This window comes from Camelus bactrianus, chromosome 5 (assembly GCF_048773025.1).
Source record: "Camelus bactrianus isolate YW-2024 breed Bactrian camel chromosome 5, ASM4877302v1, whole genome shotgun sequence".
Lineage (NCBI taxonomy): Eukaryota > Metazoa > Chordata > Mammalia > Artiodactyla > Camelidae > Camelus > Camelus bactrianus.
In genome coordinates, this window is record NC_133543.1 from 56,556,031 (window position 1) to 56,578,062 (window position 22,032).

At 36.1% G+C, this 22,032-nt stretch overlaps 1 protein-coding gene across 2 annotated transcripts in view; it reads left to right on the top strand.

Moving 5' to 3' along the window:
• The first annotated feature begins 6,753 nt into the window (after positions 1 to 6,753).
• Positions 6,754 to 22,032, top strand: part of MTX2 (metaxin 2) — a 59,365-nt gene continuing 44,086 nt past the window's right edge. The window contains exon 1 of one of the 2 annotated variants that reach the window (XM_045520945.2): positions 6,754 to 7,042. In XM_045520945.2, coding sequence (XP_045376901.1) covers positions 7,003 to 7,042 — 40 coding nt within the window. In that variant the 5' untranslated portion in view covers positions 6,754 to 7,002. The remainder of the gene's footprint in view (positions 7,043 to 22,032) is intronic. The other variant, XM_010960724.3, reaches the window with a different exon arrangement.

Genomic DNA, 22,032 nt, shown 5'->3' on the forward strand with positions numbered 1-22,032 from the left:
AAAGGCATAGTGTGTCCTGGCAAGGGCATTTCACTTACCCTGAAGAGCTGTGGTAGCTATGGCAACACAGTACCTTAAACCCTTTCTTAGGTAACATTGCCTATGACTTTTGAATGGGTTTGGACACTCAAACGCTTATTACACTGTTGAAATGGCTTGTTTGCTTGCCATTTCCTCAACTGGGTCCATCTTCTCAATTGGATTGTTATTCAGGGCAGACACTGAATTTCGTTCACCATAGTATCTCCATGATCTTGTTGAGGGCCCAGCATTACAAAATGGAGTCCAACAATTACTTGATTAATGAATGAATGAGTGAATACATCTCATGCTCTAATACAGGTTCTAATTTGAAAAAAAGGCAAAAGAAAATAGTGGTGGCCATGTCAACTGACATAATCTTACAGATGCCAACTTTTTATCAGAGGTGACCTATTTTACCATCACAGGACCCTTTTTCTCAAAACGTCTCCAAGTGCTAAGGGGTCCTTGGAAAATTCTGCTGTCTCAGGCCCATCTCTTTACCAGTTGTGGTGACACACGTGTTGTAGACCCTCTTGCTTCAGGCTCCTTAATCACCATCACCAATTCTTCAGCTTTGTTTAAGGGTTATAAGGTTAAATATGATAACTGATTTTCAACTATAAAATCAATGCCAAACTATTATCAAAAGCAAGAGTGTCTACAATCGATCCACCAAGTTTGCCGGTTTCTCTCTGTTCAACACATCAATCTGTATTAGACAATATGAGTCATATGCTGAGATATGTCTTACCCAGCTGTATAAAGCCTTGAATAAGGACATGTGCTCAAACAATAACGTATTTTGGATGTTGTTGTTTCTGCATGTGTTACCATAGAAGGGAGCCTCTGCTATGGAACATGGAGCTGGTTTAAGACAGGTTCTCAACAGTATAATTAAGACTAATGAGACCTAAATTATGCAAGTCCTGGATGCAGGCAGGTCAGAGTGCTTGCCATATTAGTCACCTTTTAAAAAGTTCTACCTAGGGTGATAAAAAATTCTTTTTTTTCTAAATGGTAAAAGTGACATAAAAATATTACAGAAAGTTTAGAATTCAGCAGAGAGAAAAAAAGAAAATCCCGTCCCCTTGTTACAACAGCTTTATCACATCTAAGAAATCTCACTTAGTTTTTTTCATATACATGTTTTTACATAGCGGTATTCACCATGAAATGCATTTTGCTGTGATTACTTAACATTGCATCATTCATTTTTCCATGTTGTTATATTCACACATATTGTTTATAGCTTCACAAAGTGTATATCCTTATTAGCCAGCTCTAGAAGGGTAATATATACACCAAAGGGTGAGACAGTTGTGTGTGGGTTTCTCGTTTAGTTTTGCAAAACTGTAAGTTTGCTGCTATAGTGATTTAGGACTGAGTTAGCTTATTACATTTATGTGAAAGTAATTAAAATTAATCCTTTACATAAATATAATAATATAATAAATACTAAATATAATTTGTTGAAGGTATTCTCAGCTCTTCCTTTTAGTTAACACAATCATCTGAATTTCTCTCCCTCTCCCTCACCTCACAGGCTGTAATTAAGGCATTACATTTTATTACCTCCTTTATGGAAATGATAAATATCAAAGAGCTTAAATGACTTTTCTAGTTTTAAAGCAAGTGGCAGCCACAGCGTAGCACTCTTGAGTCTGACTGTAGACTGTGGCACTATGGTTTTGGCTCCTAGCATCTTTTCTTTCATTTTCCTTCTTGTAACAGATCCCATTTATTCCTGGCCTGGCCGATCACTGAACCCATTTACTTGGACAAGGTATTTAATCCAGAGGTGAGAACATCCAAGCAATTATAATTCTTCCCTGGGATTTATGTGTGGAAGTTGGGGTTGCCAACTTAGGAAGATGTTAAGTTGGTGCTGCTGGCAGCTACTCTTGCTACCTGGGAGAAGGTGTGTCTTCAATTAAAAAGGATAAAGCTGAACAGAGATGAGAGGTGGCAAGACAGAGAGCTGAATCATTAAGGTCCTGGTTTCTAGAGCTTTTCATTTGGTTCTGGGAAAGACCTTGGTGTCTTTTCTGCCACTATCAGGCGGAAAACAAACTATCTTAAGTTAGATGTAATTGTTTTAAAACTTGCAACCAGAAAAGTCCTAACTAATTCAGTTCCTGTAACTGTAGATAAGGCATTTACCAACCACCAATGAAGAGCATTCTCAATAGATATGGTTAAAAGACTCAACTGCCAATAATAACATAAAGCTATGAAAGTGAGGCAACATACATATTCTGCAGAATATTTTGGAAATTAAGAATTTTAATTTCTTTTGGTAACCAGTTAATATTTGAAGAATCTAGGCTCACTAGAATCTAGAATGTAGGTATTTCCCAAGTGTAGTACAATACACTGGTGTTTCACGTGAGGATGCACTAGTCTAAAATACAAGTGGGTGGGATCAGGAAGTGAGGAAGAGGTAAGAACATAACAGTCCTGGATTGATCATGATTTCTTAGGAATTAAACAAAATGTGGGAAAGAGGAGTTGAGAGATACAAGAACTAGTGGCTGGGGAGAGGGTGTAGCTCAGTGGTGGAGTGCCTGCTCAGCAAGTCCAAGGTCCTAGGTTCAATTCCCAGTGCCTCTTTAAAAAAAATAATTAAATAAATAAATTTAATTGCCTCCCCTTCCCTCTCCCACCAGAAACAACTAATGGCTGTCACATTTCTGTACTTTTTAAAAAATATCTTTGTAATATATTAGATTGCTTGTAGTTGTCTACAGTTCCATTGTTTTTAAAGAAGTAAAAAGTGTTAACAGATGAACAGAAAAGCTCTGGGGCATAACATGGTTACCTTAGTGTTTTTAACTGTATTAACATTCTATCTGGATAGATTGAATTAATCACAGTTAATTCTGTTGATGGGAATTGGGAAGTGGGATTAACTTGATTTAAAAAAAGGCCTGAATTTATTATATTATTGTCAAATAAATAGTATAAGTTTGAAGGCATCCCAGCCCCAAATTTCCTCTTGCAGGCATTTTTGAAAAATGGAAATATTTACATTAAAAATATTAACATTCTGTTAGAGAAAAGTGAAATGAAGACAAAATGCCTTAGAACTTTAATCTTAATAAAGCATATATTCATCATGATAGCTGTATATATATATATTTTAATATAATAATGTAAAATCTAGATTAGAGATATGAAAATGACATGACAGAACAGTTTTACAAGAAAAGTGATTTTATTAGGGCAAACAATAAGGCTATTAATGTCACACATTAATATTTTATTTTAAATAATTGTGTGATTATCCTTTTAGTAACATATGAATTCTCTAGCACTTTTGTTTTATAACTTCATTCTTAAGAATTCCAGTCGCTTGTTTTCTTGCATTTCCCTTAATTGTGGTGATCTTAAACAGATCTTTAGTTTTAAATCTGCCAGTTGTTCTAATATAGAAGCATAAATATATTTTCTCCAGTTGGCTGTTTATTACAGAGACAGCTTGTTTGTGGGTACCATCAAGACATCTGCATTTTATTGGATTTAATTTTTAGTAATAAAGACCTCCCACATTACAGATTCTTTCCAACCCAAATTAGCCTGTGTGGGAAGCAAAGAACCGTCAGTCAGGGAGAAAAAGTGAATCCATATGGTGCAGATGATTCTGTTTCCCGGGCTATGATGAAGAAAGGGTTGAGTATAGACGGTTCCCCCAGCAGATCCTTGTTTTTTTCTCCAAAATGTGCTAGAACAGGATTGGTGTCAGTCCTAACCCAGTATCTTTTGGCCAGCCCAGTTCATACAGGTGCCATGCATCAAGTCATAGATGCCTAACTGAAATTTTTAGGGCGAATTCTCCTTTTTCTCTAATCTTGCTGCATTTCTCTTACATATGAGGCCAGTCCCTAGCCCTTGCCATTCTCTTCCATTTTGGGGCTCACCTCTGCCCTTTGGACTTGTTTTGTTTTTGCCAGTCCAGTCCTCAGTACTCTGTAAGGACTTTGGTTTGGGTTCCTACACAAGGTCTATAATCTAGTAACAGAAATTTAAAAAAAACTACTTGTGTCAAAAAGCAGTCAAGATATTCTATCTTCAGCTTTTTAAAGGTGATCAACCAAATTTGGCATAGAACTTGAATAGATGATGGATCTTCTTCACTTTTACAAGTTGTAGATAATTCTCTGCTGTGTAGAGCACAGACAGGAACTTAAAGCTTTTCTTTCAATTGAAACCAAAGTACCCGGAATAGTTCATTTCTTTTGGTCAATGTCATCCATGCGGTGAGGAGGAGGAATAGCATACACTTTACTATCAGTGTTACCTCCTTCAGGACGAGAGAAAAACTATTACCTCTGCTTCTTGGCAACTCTGAATCTCAGTCAGTGAGAAGATGCTGCTTCTTAAACACTGCTATGTTTATGTCCACGTGAGTTTTTGGGTAAACTTAAATTTCATTTAACAAGTTTCCTAGTTGCAGAGAGTGATACAAGTATTGATGACTTATCCTTTAAAAACTTATTATCTAATGTAGTGGGTAGAATTGTGTCCACCACCCCTCCAATAAGATAGGTACAAATTTCTAACTCTTGGTACCTGTGAATGTGACTTTATTTGGAAATAGGGTCTTTGCTGATGAAATTAATTTGAGATGAAGTCATACTGGATTAGGGTAGGCCCTAATCCAATGACTGGTGCCCTTATAAGAAAAGGGAAATATGGACACATAGACACACAGGGAGAGTGTCACATGATGATGGAGGCAGAGATTTGAGTGATGTGTCTGTACACCAAAGAAAGCCAAGGATTGCAGGAAACCCTCCCAAAACAACAAAGAGGCAGGGAAGAATTCTTCCCTGCAGCCTGGAGAGAAAGCATGGCGCTGTTGACACCTTGATTTCATACTTCTAGCCTCCACATTTTTGAGAGAATAAATTTCTATTGTTTTTAGCCACTCAGTTTGTGCTTACCTGGTATGAAAAAAATACACTAGTTAAGGAGGCAGAAATAATATAAACAATAAACTATAATAGAGTTTTAGAGAGCAAAGGAAGCATAGAGAAAGGAGACAGCTTTCTAAATGTTATGGGTAATAATTCTTAGAACATCAGGTTTCTTTGCAAAAACTTAGTAAGTGACTGACTTTTTAATTTACTGTGTGATTCTATTTTTTTAAATTGAGGTATGATTGACATATAACATTGTAATAGTTTCAGATGTACAGCATAATGACTTGATATTTGTATATATTGTGAAATGATTACCGCAGTAAGTCTAGTTAACATCTGTCACTATACACAGTTCCAGAAATTTTTTTTCTTGTGATGTGAACTTTTAAGATTTACTCTCATAGCAACTTTTAAATATGCAATACAGTATTATTAACTATAGTCGCCCTGCTGTACATTATAGCCCAATGAATTATTTTATAATTGGATGTTTGTACCTTTTGACTCCCTTTACCCATTTTACCCAGATCTTACACCCTGCCTCTGGCAACCACCAGTTTGTTCTCTGTATCTATGAGCTCTTTTCTATTTAATTTTTTTTTTAGATTTCACACATAAATGAGATCATACGGTATTTGTCTTCCTCTGACTTATTTAATTTAGCATAATGCCCTCAAGGTCTATCCATGTTGTTGCAAATGGCAAGATTTCATTCTTTTCTATGTCTGAATAATATTCTATTGTATGTATATATACCACATCTTCTTTATCCATTCATCTGTTGATGGACACTTAGGTTGTTTCCAAATCTTGGCTATTGTAAGTAAGGCTGAAAACATGGGGGTGCATATATCCTTTTGAGTTAGTGTTTTGTTTTCTTCAAATAAATACCTACGAGTGGAATTGCTGGTATATGACACCAATTTACATTCTCATTTGCAGTGCACAAGTTTCCCTTTTCTCCACATCCTCGCCAACACTTCTCTCTTGTCTTGTTGATGACAGCCATTCTAACAGGTGTGAGGTATATCTCATTGTAGTTTTGGTTTGCTTTTCCCTGATAATTAGTGAATGCAGAGCATCTTTTCATGTTGTCCATCTGTATATCTTCTTTGGAAAAAAGACTGTTTAAGTGGTCTGCCCATTTTTAAATTAATTTTTTTGATATTGAGTTGTATCAGTTCTTTATATATTATAGATATTAACCTCTTAACAGATATATGATTTGCAAATATTTTCCTCCATTCAGTATGTTTCCGTTTCATTTTGTTGATGATTTCCCTTGCTGGGCAGAAGCTTCTTCGGTTGATGTAAACCCATTTATTTATGTACGCTTTTGTTGCTTTTGCTTTTGTTATCAAATCCAAAAAAAATCATCACCAACGCTGATGTGAAGTTGCTTATTGCTAATGTTTTCTCCTAGGAGATTTATGGTTTCAGGTCTTATATTCAAGTCTTTAGGGTGTAAGATAAACTACAGGGATGTATTGTACAACAAGAGGAATATAGCCAATATTTTGTGGAAACTGTAAATGGAGTGTAGCCTTTACAAATTGTATAAAAAATAAAATAAAAAAATGACCAACCTGTAGAATCAAAAGCAAATAAATTGTTAGAAATCACTAAAAAAAAAAAAGTTACTTGCATACAAAATTCTCACTTACAAAGGAAACTAAAAATTTCTGGGCTAAGGCCGCCCGCCCCCTAGGCTGGAGCTCGGAGTCGGGAACCAATCTGCTTCCTCCCTCCTCCACCCCGGGGGCCCCCAGCAGCGGCGAGCCTGCGCCTGGAAGCCCGGGAGGAGGCAGGAGGCGGAGCGGGCGGAAGTGCTGGCGCGCCGCTGTCAGCTGCGCCGGAAGTTCTTGGAGGGGCCTGGAGGTAACCTTGGGGTCTTTGCCGCTGTCGCCGCTGCCGCCGCAGCCGCCGGAGTGGGCTTTGCGAGTCAGCGCCTCAGCCGGGCCAGACCTGTTAGGTGCCAGGAGCCGCCGGGGTTGCGCAGGAGTTCGCCGAGGATCGCGGTGAGCGGGAACCGCGGGCGCAGGGCCGCCCAGCCGACATGTCTCTAGTGGCAGAAGCCTTCGTTTCCCAGATCGCAGGTAGCGTGCGTGGCGGCGGACCCGGACGGAGGCGGGGGCGGCATGGGGCAGTCGTGGGGAGCAGCGTGGGCTTTAGAACCGCAGCTTTCCTCCAGACTTGAAGCATTAGACTCTGAACCCAGGCCTGGGGACGGAGGCGGCACTGACTGCCAGCCTCTTATGGTTGAGAAAACTGAGGGGAAGAAACTTGGCCAAGGTCACCACGCAGAGGCCGGAGTCCCATCTGTTTTTCTTGGGCAATGCTTTGTCTCTCTGCCCATTGGGTTCGAAGGTGATGGGGTGCGTGAAGGCCGTGGATTGGGATTGAGGTGGGGGGCGTGGTCACGGGGGCCGGGCCTACGCAGGCTTCAGGGTTAAGTGTGGGGACAGTCGCAGGTGTGGGACCTGAAGTTTAAGTTGATTGTCACCAGTGAGTCGCTGTTGTCACTGAGGGGCCACAGAAGTTTCCGCTCCGTGCAACAATACTGCCATTTTCTAGGTCACTAGGATTCATTCATATACTTTTAAATCTCCATGAATTGTTGGAAACACCTTTGATTTGACGGACAGAACATGTCTGATGTAAATAGGTGTATAATATATTTTCTGTTTGAGGTTCTTAGTTACCGTAGTGAAAGAAATTGAGAAATATTGTTGAGAAAGTGAGACTAGACATAGCTATTGTAGGTGTGGGTTGATGAGTGATAATCTTTAAATGGAGTTAAAGTAGTATTCCTAGTAGTATTTTCACTGAGTACAGTAAAAATTCAGTCACCAGGATAAATAGGTACATTTACAATAAGGTAGTATTTTTGCAATGGAAAAGTACCGAATGTGCCATAAAATTTGCCAAAATGTTTTTCATTGCATTTGTGTGAACATACTTTTTTTCCTTTTTTTCACTTAAAACAAATACATTGTTTTCTAAAAGAGAGGGAAGCTCCCACTAGATTGCAATTTTCATGAAAGCAGGGATCATAATTGTTTTGTCTCCCATTGTATCCTGAGGACCTGTCATTTGGTGCTCAATAAATATTTGTGACCTGAATCAATGAATAATCTTGAGATTTCAATGATTATTTATATTTTTACCATTTATGTTTTAAAAAAATCATTAATTTAGATTGCTGCTATGTTAAAAAATTTCACAGTGTATGCTGATATTGATATCATCACAGTGTATACATGTTCCCTAATGTGTGATTTCTTGTAAAGAGAAAATGATGAATGTCTTTTACTAAACTTTTAATAAGTTTGGGACTTTGCTTCAGTTAGTGAAATACAAGAATTTCTAAGAATTTTGTCAGTCTGCCATCTTAGCTTTTTGGAGTGATCCAAATTGTAATAAAATAATTAGGAAAAAATACAGGAGATATAGCATAGGAAGCCCAAGCAAGACACAGAATCCAGAAATCATGGGAGAAGAAATGGGCAGATTTTATTGCAGATAAGTTTTAAAAGCTTTGTATGATGAGACATAAGTTTCTACAAATTAATAAGAAAAAGACAACGCAACAGAATCAAAGATAAAGGACATGAACAGGCAATTCACAAAATGGGAAAATGCAAATCATCAGTGAACATAGGAACAGATGCTCTCCATCGCTAATTTCCACCTTGTCAGTTGGGCAAAAATAAGTATGATAATTTCTAGTACTGACAGCAGCATGGGGAAAACAGTTATATCAGTATTGGTGAGTCTGTAAATTATCACTACTTTTTGGGAACTTAACATAGCAACATTTATTTAAATGGTATTAATTGACCCAGAAATTTCTTTTCATGGGATTTATCTGATAGAAACATAAGGACCAGTATTTAAAGAAATATATAACAATAATAATTGTAGTGATATTTGTAATAGCAAAAACCCAAGAATGTCTAGATACATATTTAATAGAAACCCACATTATTATAGATACAAAAAAAGAAGTATATCTGTTAAATATATTGTCTTGAAAACTCTGGTTATCTTAAGAAGAAACAAGTTATAGAATAATATGTGTATTGAATATGTAATGTATGTAATGAACCCATTGTTATTAAATAAATAAGCCTTGTATAAACATGTGTATGTTTATGTAAACAAAGAAAAACATGGAAGAATATTCAACTAATTTTAACTAATAATTTCAGGGTAATAAGGATAGTGTGTTGGTGGAGTGAGACTATTTTACTTTTGAATTTAATTGGTTGTAATTTTAAAAATTTAAAAGATTGTATTTTGGCAACAGCAAAAAAAAAAAAAAAGGTGGCTAAAACAATAATTTATGTGACACCTTGTATTTGACTTGTAAGTGACTTGTAAGTGTGACTTAAATCCAACAACTATTCACAGTATCCTACTTCTGGTAGTAATACGGTTTTCTTGGAAGATATCAAACTCAAGAGATTAGAGATACATATTTTTATGGTCCTATTTTAAGTTAATAAGTAAATGTAGATCTTTTTTTTTTTTTTGTAGTTGAGAGCTGTATTTTTTTAATGTATTTAACACTTTGCTTGTTATTCTTTATTTCAATAGGTCACCACACTGATATTTCTTTTAGAAACATTTAAAGGCATCTTATATCCATTTGTGATATTCATGAAGTGCCCTCCTTGAGAGCCTCATTCATAAGCACATCTTTTTGGAAGCCTTCTCTGAACTCCCTTTAAAGGAATCACTTCTCTCTCTTTACTACTAGTATATCCCTCCCCAAGTTCTCTCAGTTCTTACTCTTCACTATGACTCAGTGGCTGCTCTCTCCACCTCCACTGCTATATTATTACCTTAGTTTAGGGCTTTGTTATTTCTTGCTTGGATTAGTACAGTTGTCTCTGAATGGATTTCCCTGCTCTTAGTCTGGTATCCTTCTAATGCAGTCTCTACACTGCAAACCTCAGTGGGTTTTTGTTTGTTGGTGTTGTTTTGTTTTTATTTTCCTGAAACGCAGAAGTGATTCCTCTTGTTTTAATGCCATCATTGGTTCCCCATTGTCAGTAGATGGAGTGAGGCATACAACACCCTCCATAAGTTAGTCTGAGTCTATCTCTCCAGCCTCATCTCTTGTCACTCTTTCCCTTCACTGCTCGCCTTTCTGAATTATTTGTAGTGTCCGTCTTTGACAAATGTTGCCTTCTGCCTGAACTGTCCACTTTGCTTGGATAACTACTGTCTGTCCTTTAAGACTCAGCACATTTTAGCCTGTAAGTCTACCTGACATTTTTTCCTAAAAATCACCTAAAATTATAAGGTTAAAACCCCATCCATATCATTAAAACTTTGGTGAACAAAGCTACCTCTCGTACTCTCCCTAAAAATTAAAAAAAAAATGACATATAGTACATAACATGCATACTTTTCTGGTAATCTGTTTTGTCATACAACATATTGAGATCTCTTTCTATGTCTGTGAATGGAATGACACAGATGTCATCATTGTTAATGGTTGTGTAGTATTTCGTTGTAATGAAGAAATCATAATTAGCTTATTGAGTCTTATTCTGATGAGTACTTGGAGTGTTGTATTTGTTCAACCTGAGAAACAGAAGTGGTAGGAGCTCTAGCTCTAGTTCTGGCTCTGCATGGAATTGGCAAATGCTAAGTCCACAGGGCAGACAGCCATGAGGGAGAGATCCTGGAGGAAGAGAGAGCAGTGCAGCCTGATCTCAGGGAGGACTTAGGCCCTCTGTTAAATCAGGCCCACCCAGGACAATCTTCTTTTTGATTAACATAAAGTCAGTGATCAAGGACTTTAGTTATATTAGCAAAAACCCTTCACAGCAGGGCCTAGAGTAGCACTTGAATATCTGGGAGGTGTTTGCTACGTAATAGCTATTCTCTCTCTCTTCTGTCTTCCCATCACCTGCTGGTGGATAGCCCTTGTAGCGCACCCTAATCAGAAACATAGTAGAAAGGGAATTCTGGCAAATGTAGTTCAGTCTAGTCAGGTTGATGCACCTCAAATCCATCTTAGGTATATATGAGTTTTCTCTGCTGTAAACAGTGCTTGCATATACATAGTTGTGTATCTAACTGAGTAGTTTCTTTGGATAAATTTCTTTAAGTGGGAGAGAATTTTGAATTTTTCTTTAAACTCAGTAATATGGAAGGAATGGTAAATTATGATTTTGAATTAATAGCTTGGATCTCTAGGTAATGATATGCTAGTTTAAGAACTTTAAAAGAAGGATGAAAATAGTCCTGATATTGAGCGGTTTCCGAGCTCTTTTATAACAGCCTGTGTATTTTATTTATTTAAAGAAATTTTTATTTTATTGAGTTATAGTCAGTTTACAATGTTGTGTCAATTTCCAGTGTAGAGCTCAATTTTTCAGTCAAACATGAAGATACCTATATTTCTTGTCACATTCTTTTTCAACATGAGCTACCGCAAGATCTTGTATATATTTCCCTGTGCTATATAGTATAAACTTGTTTATCTATTCTATCTATACCTATCAGTATCTACAAATTTTGAACTCCCAGTCTGTCCCTCCTCCTGGCAACCACAAGTTTGTATTAGCCTGTGTATTTTAAATTTTCTTAAAACTTGCTTGTTTTTTTAAATAGAAAGATTTTCCAATACATTGAGTTTCAGGTTAAAAAATATATTTTTTTAAACAGTCAGTTAGGTATGAACATATCCCCCGGGAGGACTGAGTATTCCCATTTGGGTTGTCAGTTTGGCATTTGGAGTAGTCATTGTAGCCAAAAGGGTGGAGTACTGTGACGGACAGATCTGACTCACTTGCCCATCTTTTACAAGTAGTGGCTCCAGCCTTTAGGGCTCCACAGTGCCACCAGATAGACCCAAAAGGCAGGAGAGGTGCTGAGTGCCCAACAGCAGGAATCTCCTACAGTGCTGATCACTTCCTTCACATTGCTTTTATGCTTCCTGTGGACTTTGAAGTTAGATTCAGACCTGGGTTCTTATTCAACTACTTGCTAAATGTGTGACCTTGGCCAAATTCCTTGCCTTTTTTAAGCCTCCGGGATCTCATATGCAAAATGATAAAGATAATTATAGATTATTTAAGGATTAGATGAGAAAAGATAGAAAATGCTTGGCGTTGTATCTAGCACATAGTAAGCACTCAATAGGTGTTCATTAATATTATTTTTAGTTCCATTTACCTGTCAGTTTTTCTCTTTTACTGGGCTTTGCCTCTGACTTCCTGTGTAAAGAAACAAGTTTGGTAAAGCTTTTAAAAGTTACTTATAAATAGAATACGTAATTTATTTCAGTAATATAAAACATCTATAAACAGTTATTATAGTGTTAAAATTACTCCTGTAACAAATTATTCTAAGATATTCATTTCAAGATTATAGCTTTAATAAGCTCAAGCCATGTTTCTCTTCACCATAAAATTGAATGTTCAGGGTAGGTCATAGATATAAATACTCAGACTTTTTCAGTGGTGATCTGTTTATTAGACATTGCCAAAAAGTTTTAGGCTTAAAAATGTAGCTGCTAAGTACCTGGTTAATGAGAAGAGTTAAGTGGCCATTTTTGACTCATTGTGCTAGATGATTTACACACATAATTGCTAATATTAACAATTTGATTCTGTTAGATGAGGAAATTGAAGTTCCATTAGGTAATAGAGGTTAGGAAAAAGGCCATTGGAGTAAGAGAGAACTGAGCTCACTTCTGCCTTTTGTTGTATGATCTTGTGCAGACCTTTCTAGGCCACAGTTTCCCTTTTTATGAAAGGGGGGTAGTATATTTTATAACGTATTTTAAGTACCTTGTACCAGGTGTTCAGTATCTGGTAGTTTCTGTTATTACTTTTGTTGCCCAGGCACCTTTGAGGATGCTGCCTTTGTAATGTTATCCCATTACCATTTTGGACAGCAAAAAATGTCCAGTGTCTTTATTTTTTATTAACTTCTGTGCTGTCTTTTCTGAATGATCTTATTACTTCACTAATGCATTGATATATTTTAAGCGTATCAGTTAATTTCATCATACTAAGATTATTAATCTTTTCAAAGCAAGGTATCTGTTCTGTTCTTTATTTAGAAGCTCTGTAAACTATATTAAGGATGAAAAAAGGAAGATTTGGAGTCTTTCATTTATCTCATTGTAGGCACACAGATGCTTAATTATTTAAATTTATTAATAATTTCATTCTAGCAGTAGCATTAATTTATGGTATGATCTAGGAAAGTAGTTTTACAGGGTTCCATGGCACCCATATGCAAGCATCTTGAAAGTAAGTATAATCAGTATAGGCATGTTTAAAAAATTTTTTTAATATCAGTAATAAAGTGTTTTTTATTCCTTCTTTCTTCTGCATGAATACTGGGAAAACTGGACCTTGAAAGCATTTCAGAAGGGTCCTAGAGGCTCAAAGAAGAGGAAAATGATGGTGACAAGTCGTTTATAAAATAGAAGTGATTCTATTGCTCACAAGGTTTATTGAGAGTAAAGAAAATGATGGGGCTCTTAAATCTGTATATCGAATATCTAATAATGATAATTGCAGCAGATATTTGAAAAAAATTCATCTTTTATTTTTGAAAATAAAGATATTTTGTTAGTTATTTATAGTCAGCATTCTGAGGATTGTCCAGTATTGAGGAAGACACTGAGCAATTATTGAGCAGTTATTGAATTGGCCATAACATTTCAGAGAATCTTTTTACATTCATATTAGTCAAATGAATTGTCTTACATTATAGTGCTTATCACCTTGGTACATGTGAAGTTGATATTAAGGGGGCAGATGGAGAAGCAAAACAAAGACATAATAGGTTATACTTAAGATTAGAGGCAAAATACAATTTATTGACAGCAGTGTGGCCTTCTATTCTTTTATCATAACTTGTATTCATGAATAGGTTGGAAACCAAATTCTTAGAGGCAATGTTTTGTTTCCTTTTAGAAAGCTTTGGTATGCTGTTGAGATCACTTGAAAGGCTTGTTTCTGATCTTTTAAGTCCATATTAAGCATGATGGGAGTTTTGATTTTCTTGTATGCTTTATTAACATTCCATACTCTGAAATTACATTTTTCATTTTTAACTTTAAAGATTTTAGTGATGTGTGCCCCATAAAATTTGTCATTCTTTCTTCTGTGAAGATTAATATTAGCTGAAGCCTTCCATATCTGAGTGAAAATTGAAAGAAAACATCATCAGACTTCTTAACATTTTTCAAATATTTTTGATATTTCTTGATAAGCACTTAATCAGATGGACTGAAGATGTCAAATGGAGATGAGATATTAAAGTCAGGCTTCTCATTTTTTGTTCAAAGACTGAAGTTATAATATTTAGCAAATCCAGCTATAGACGTTTATGTGTAGAAGTATCTGCCTTGCCAGTAAGAGAAATGCATGTTTTAATTTTTTATTGCTTTGTAAATGATCCTTTACTCTATTCTTGAACACTTCTTATTTTTGTACGCTCTATAAATGAATCATGGTTTTGAACTTTTCTACATCAGTAATAAAAATGAAATTTGATTGGTTAGTAATAAAGAAGGTTCTTTTCATAAAAAGTCATTTTGCCATGGCAATTCCCATTAACTATAACTGCGTTAGCAAAATAGAAACCATAAAAAGCATTTTATTATGCTTATACACTTAGCTATATTTTTGTGCTGATTATATATCTCTAATCTCTAAGAACTTTTGTAAACTAAAGAAGTTTCTTCATGACTTAACCTGCCTTTGAATAAAAAAAAAAAGATTTCTGTTGTGTATATTTATCCCAGGGGATATAGTATTGTTAGATATTATAATGACATTTCCTCCCACACATCATATTTCATTACCTGGTCAAACTGGAGCACTGACTAGAACTTCATTCAAGTAAATTGTATCATCTTTTAGACATGAAGAGCCCATCATTACTCCAGTGTGTATTTCTGTGAGGTAATATTGGCAGCTGATGCATTGATGATCTGGCCTTTTCTTGACCTCCTTTTGTTTTGATTTATTAGCCTTTATGTTATAGGAAATGTTTTGGCATCATGAATTATAAATAATATTCCTGATTTTCTTATTTTATAAATTTTAAAAAGATATCAATAAGAAACAGTTTAAAAATAAAAGTTACTATTTTTTCATTACATTATCATCATTGTTATTTTTACTAATCATCAATTCAACATTCTGGTTTGGCTAGTAGACAAGAGTTAGTTAAGTAATGTTAATTATTTCAGTGATAATTGATATTTATTCTTTAGTCATATCAACTTTAATGTAATAGTCAGTTATTTTACTAGCAAAGGCCAGTTTATTTGGGAACGACTAGGGGTAATTGCAGTTCAGGATATGTGAACTATGGTAGACATGGGCAAATCCAGAGAACTAGGAAGGGGAACTTGCTTTAATAGAGAAAAGGCTGGAAGAGGGGACGTTGGGAGAGGCTATAATAACCAAAAGAACTTGGAGGGAACTGGGAGTGCAAAGTATCGAGGCTTCTCATTGATTGGGCTGCTAACAGTTTCTGGTTGGCTGGGCTGTCATCCTTCAGAGAGAGGTAGGCAACACCTTTGTGCAGGAGATGTAGGTTTATGTGTCTTAATGTTTGGAATAATTTACAGTGCATGATAGGAGCATGAGAGCTCCCTGCATAGACATGTCCTGACTCCAGTTTTAGCTGAAGTTTCTTTAATTCCACAATTGAGATTGTGAATTATTCTTGATATATTTTCTCCTTAAGCAGATTCATCCTTTCCATACACTTGTACTGATTTTCCCATTCTGTCATTTGGTGGCTGTTTGGAGAAGGTAAAATAATTTTAATATTAAAATAAATGTTTAGAAAGGGAGATAAGTTTTAGAAATCATGGAATACAGTTTAAAGATAATTTTCATTTTATATTGTCTTGGATTATCTTTGTATCATAGTTAAATGACTTTACTGATCTGCTTGTTATAAAAAGGTTTATGATAAGATGTGAGCTTATGTAGCATAATTAAGCTATTTATCTCTTCAATTTGCTTTTTTCTCATTTCCTGAGTAACGTAGCAGCTGCCGTCAGACCAGAGTTTTAAATGATGGAAATAAGCCATTCTAGTTACTGGGTTCCAAATTCTGGGGACTAGAGGCCAGGGAGCAGTGTTGTGGTCAGGAAGTTAGAGACTGAGATTTTAGGAAGGTAAAAATTTCAAAGTAATGGGTTAATAAAGTGGAACTGACTGGAGGGAAGGTGGACATGTTAAAATCTATGCTTATAGCAGTAAAGTGGAATTTATAAATGTGACATGGTAGAAGTCACGTTTACAATTGATTTAGATGAATAGAGGGAATTCTGAGACTTAAGGTGAACAACATTTGATTCTGTCTTTAATAATAGAGCTGTGACTCTTAGTAATTATCGAAACTATAATTATTCAGTTACTATTGAAGTATAACAAACCACACCATGACTTAGGAGTAGAACAGCCATTTTATTATGTTCACGGATGCTGCAGGTTTGTCAGTCAGATGAGCCACAGGAGAACTGTCTTGTCTTTACTTCACAATGTCTGGATCCTCTCCTGGGAAGACCGATTCAACAGCCGAGGGCTGGGAACATCTGGAAGTGTCTTCACTCATGTGTCTGACAATTGTTGATGACTAAGAACTCAGCTGGGGTTTTCTTCTGTAATACTTACATGTGGCCTCTCCATGTGACCTGGGCTTTCTCAGAGCCTGGTGGCCTTAGGGTAGGTAGGCCTCAGACCTTTTACATGATGTCTCAATTCTCCAGACATGTGTCCAACCTAACAAGGGAGAAGTTGCATCACCTTTTAAGACCTTGCCTTGGAAGTCTCACGGCATCACTCCCACCATATTCTGTTGGTCACAACAGATAAAAGTGTACCTAAGTTCAAAGGTAGGGGAATCAGACTTTACCTCTTGATCGGGGTAGGAGGGGAGAGGTTTCTAGAAGAGCTTGTGGGGTGGGAGATACTGTTGTGGCCATCTTTAAGAAATATACTCTGCCATGGTCACCGAGGTGGTAATACAGTGTGCAGAGGGCTCAACTGAGTCTGTTTTAATTAGAGCTGGGACCTGACTAGTCCTACTCATAACCTAAATAGAGGTTCTAAAATAGGATGAGGGTTGGGGGGTGGGTGGGGGTGGATAGGAGGTAGGGGGCGAGGGTGATATTGCACATTGCTGTCAGTTATCTGTGGAGCGCTCTCAAGTGAGCCAGGCTTGTCTCCTTTGCACTTTCTCACCTTGATGCACACACTCACACATGCATTCCCTTTTTTTCTCACCAAAGATTTGTTGTATGTGAGGGTAGCTCTAAGGCAGGTATATATTTGTTTAAACATTCCATAGATGATTAGGCTATACACCCCTAGTTAGGAATCATTGAACAATTTGGAGAGAAAATGAGTTCATGAGTTTACACAGTTGAATTTAGTTCATATTGTTGAAATGTTATCATTCCTTATTTTGGTTAGATGGTTTTATTTCTAGGTTTATAGAATTTTTTTTTTTCCTTTCAGATATCTTTCAGGTTTTAGATAGCAAAAGACCTGCTTGTATTTTCCACAGAATGTATTTGTTAGGTTGAGTATCTAATTTGTGTTAGGTGCTCTCCTCGGTGCTGGGGTACAAAAAAGAGTAACACAGTTCTTGCCTTTAATGAACTTACATTCTTGTGTAGGACATACCCACCGAAACAGTTAGTTTCAATATAAAATGGTGTATCGTATAATAGAAATGCTAGTTTAGGAAGTCTTTACTGATTCTTTTACCTCCCTTCTCTCAAACTAATTCAGGGGTGTTAGATTTTTAGTGAACATCTCAACTCCTCTCCCTGCCCATCACCTTCTATCTGGCACACTTGTGATTATTTTTTGGACCTAACTCAGATTTTATCTCTTACGAATTCTTTCCAGTCTTCCTCAAGCAGGTTATTTCTTCAAGTGGATTCCTGTAGTGCTTTATACATACCTCTGGTCTAATGCTTATGTTAATAATTACTGAGTACATTCTGTGAGCTTAGAGACTATGTATAGCATTTACACAGTTTATCTAATTTTATTCTTCCAACAATTTTACATGGTAGATAATATTTCCCCTTTTTACAGATGAAGTAAATGAGGCAAGAAGAGGTTATGCAACTTGGCTAAGGTCACTGAGATAGTAAGTTGTAGAGTTGGGAGGGGAACCCAGGTCTGACTTGAAGACATATGTGGTTTTCCTACACCACCTGTATTCACTTATTGTGTTGTAAATGTCTGTGTTTATCTCCATCAACTCTTTTTCCTTCTCACGCCCCCTTTTCTGTGCCCCACCTGCTCAACAAAATTAGATTCTAGAGAGCAGTGACAATTTTATATTCATCTTTATCTTTTTATCATAGATATTTTACAAGTTTACAAACATTTTACAAGTTTAATAACCCATGGTTGTTCAGTTAAGTGCTTTAAAATATTTTTTTTCTAGCTCTCTGAGGATTTTCTACTGCTTTGCTCCTGTCCTGTTCATGAAGGGATTCTGTGATGGTTAGGTTATATTATCTTATTTCTTGGGTTTGTTTGTTTTGTTTTGTTTCATTTATTCTTGGGGAATCTTGCAGTTCTGCCAAGATTTCTGGAGGTATAAAAACAGATCAAATCCTCTGTAGAGAGTCATTTGTTTCATGGCTGGCTGAGAGGAGTGAGGAAGGAGGAACAGAGAGTTCTTTGGTTACCTAGTTTGATATTAGAGAACATAGATACTGAAAATAATAGGTACTATTATTACAATGATTGTAATTGGTTTAGAGTAGTGGGAAGAATTGCTTCTTAGTTATAGGGACATCTATTTTCTATTTTCCATTTTCTAGAATTAGATTTAGAGAACCATTAAATTTTGAAGGTTAACATTGCTAATAATGTTGGGGTCTGATACTTGTGTGGGACTGTTTGTCTTCTCTCTGTTTTTTTGGCCAGAAATTGCACTTTTAATCTTAACCAGCTGTTTTTGTATAGTTCTGGTGTTGATCTCATATTCATCTCTATTTCTGAGAAAAGTTCAGACATGATGTTAGTGTTTCTTTTTGTATGAATTATAGATTACCATTTTTAAAAAGTGAATTCAAATTTTTAGTCTTAGCTACAAGGTTCATATCTATGTATAATCACCTGGAGTTGGCCTGCTTTTTATTGGAAATTAATGAAAAATGGTGGATCAATTTTATAATGGGACAAAATAGAAATATAACCACTTGAGATGACACATGTATCCTTACTGAGTAAGAATGGAAGGTTTTCAGCTTAACTTGTGTTCACTTTAGCCCGAATTATTGGCTTGTTGATGCTGTGAGTTTGTTTTCTTGGCCCTTGTTAACCTCCAGAAGTTTGTCAGTTTTATGAAATTGATCCTTGAATACCATTTTGAAAGTGATCTCTAGTTTCACATGAATGGGCCCTCAGAAGGCTCATGTTCAAGTCTCATGACTACTAACTTAATTTTACTTTCTTTATTGATTACATCTAATGGAAAAACTATCATTTAATCACTTTTTGGTTTCAAAATAAGTGTGGCTTGAGTTCATTAATCTTAAAAGCTTATTCTGGAACACTATAAAATTGCAACATGTTACTAAAGCATGTTTTAAAACATGGCTTTAAGCCATATCCACAAATGCTTAAGTAGAGTAAGATGGACAAAAATCTTCTTGAATAAAATTAATCTGCACAGATCCTTACTACCACATTCTCTGAATGAATGAAAGGGGTGAAAAGAAAGAACTTAGTCTTATTTCAAGTGTACTTTATTCCTGGAGACAGTCTTTTTTTTTTGTGGTGTTCACAGACCATCTGCATCAAATTTACTGGGAGTGCTTATGGCACGTTTGGATTCTTGGCCTTCATTTCTGTAGTATCAATATGTTTGAGTTTAGGGTTTGGTGGAAGTACACAATTTTATGAAGTTCCTTAGGTGATTCTTACACAAGAATGGTTGAGAACTATTGTTGTAGGATGATTATAATTGCTTTAGTTATAATTAATTAATTATAATTATTATTACCCATGAATGGCTCTGTGAAGGGTTAGCAAATACAGTTGCATGAGTTCAGTGACTCTGGAGCCAGACTACCTGGGTTCAAACCCTGGCTCTTGTCACTTACTAGCGCTATGACTTTGGGCAAATTACTTAGGATTGTGCCTTAGTTTTCTTACTGTAAAATAGGGATAATAATAGTAGTGTCTACCTCATAAGGTTGTTGTGAGATCATTACTCTGTGCACAATAAAGGCAGTAAGACTCTTTTAAAATCTATTTACTTCAGCTTTACTGAGGTATAACTTATATGCCCTTTTAAAGTGTACAATTACATGATTTTTTAAGTATATTTGCAGAGTTGTGATTATTACCACAATCCAGTTGTAGAACAGACATTTTCATCACCCCAAATCTTGCCCATTAATCATTTCCCATTCCCATTCCACCCTGAGTCAACAACTAACCTACTTTCTGTCTCTGTAGACTTGCCTGTTTTGAACATTTCATATAAATCATACAATGTGTTTTCTTTAGTGACTGGCTTTTTTTCACTGGGAATAATGCTTTTGAAGTTCACCTGTGTTGTAACAGGTATCAATACTTGGGTCCTCTTTATTGCCAAGTAGTATTCTGTTGTATGGACATACCGCATTTTATTTATCCACTCAGCAGTAGATGGTCATTTAGGTTGTTTCACCTTTTGACTATCGTGAATGACGCTGCTGTGAACATTCTTATGCAAATCTCTGTGTGGATATTTTTTTTTCGTTTCTTCTCGGTGAATACCTAGAGTGGAGTTGCTGAATCATAATGGTAATTCTGTGTTTAACATTTTGAGAATCTGCCAGACTTTTTATATTCCCACCAACAAGCAGTGAGTGAGAGTTCCAAATTCTCCACATCCTCTGAACATTTGTTATTGTCTGTCTTGTTGATTATAACTGTTCTAATGGATGTGAAATCATTGTGGTTTTGATTTGTATTTCCCTAATGACTAATGGTATTGAGTATCTTCTCATGTGCTTGTTGGCCATTCATTTATCTCCTTTGGAGATATATCTATTTATATTCTGTGTCCATAGAAAAGGTTGAGTTACTTGTCTTTTTTTTATTATTGAGTTGTAAGAGTTCTTTATATATTCTGGATATTAGCTGTAGTAGTCTTGGGGAATCGTAACTGCTATCACCACCACCACCATCATCATCATCATCATCTGCCTGGATAGAAGTCTAGGTAGTTTTTGACCAGAAAGAGATAGATTCTCATTATTCTCTAGTTTCATTTGGGCCCCAGCTTTGATTGTAAGGGGGAAGTTCTGCCCTTTACTAGTTTTCCTGAATTTTTAATGTGTGTTTGTGTATTCTGTGAATATTTATTGAATAACTGATAAAATAGATTTATAGAATGTGGCTAAATTTACTTTCTAAAATGAGAGCTATGTACAGTTTACTATACATATTTATATACAAGAAGAATAAAGAATATAGAGTGGATTCTAATGTCATTCAAGAAGTTTCTTCTCCATAAAAACTGGTAACTTACAGCCAAGGGAATAGTTCTAGTGTGACTCTTCTTCCAGAGTCTGGCAATCCCTTTGTAATTGTGTCTTACACGTCTATCCTAGAATATCTGCTTCTTGCTTCAGGGCCCTTATTTCAATCCAAAGTGATCTTTAATCTTTCTATCTGCACTTCTTTGCACTATATTCTTTAAGTAGCTGCTATGATCTGAATGTTTGTGTCCGCCTGAAATTCATTTATTGAAATCCTAATCCTCAAGGTGATGGTATTAGAAGGTAGGGCCATTGGGAGGTGATTAGGTCATGAGAGCAGAACCTTCATGATTGGGATTAGTGCCCTTATGAAAGAAACCCCAGAGAGCTCCCTAGCCCCTTCCACCATCTGAGGCACAGCAAGAAGTTAGTAGTCAGCAACCTGTAGGGGATCTCTCACCAGAACCTGACTTGCAGGCACCCTGATGTTGGAATTTGAGCCTCCAGAACTGTAAGAAATAAATTTCTGTTATTTATAAGTCACCCAATCTGTGGTGTTTTGTTATAGTAGTCCAAATGGAC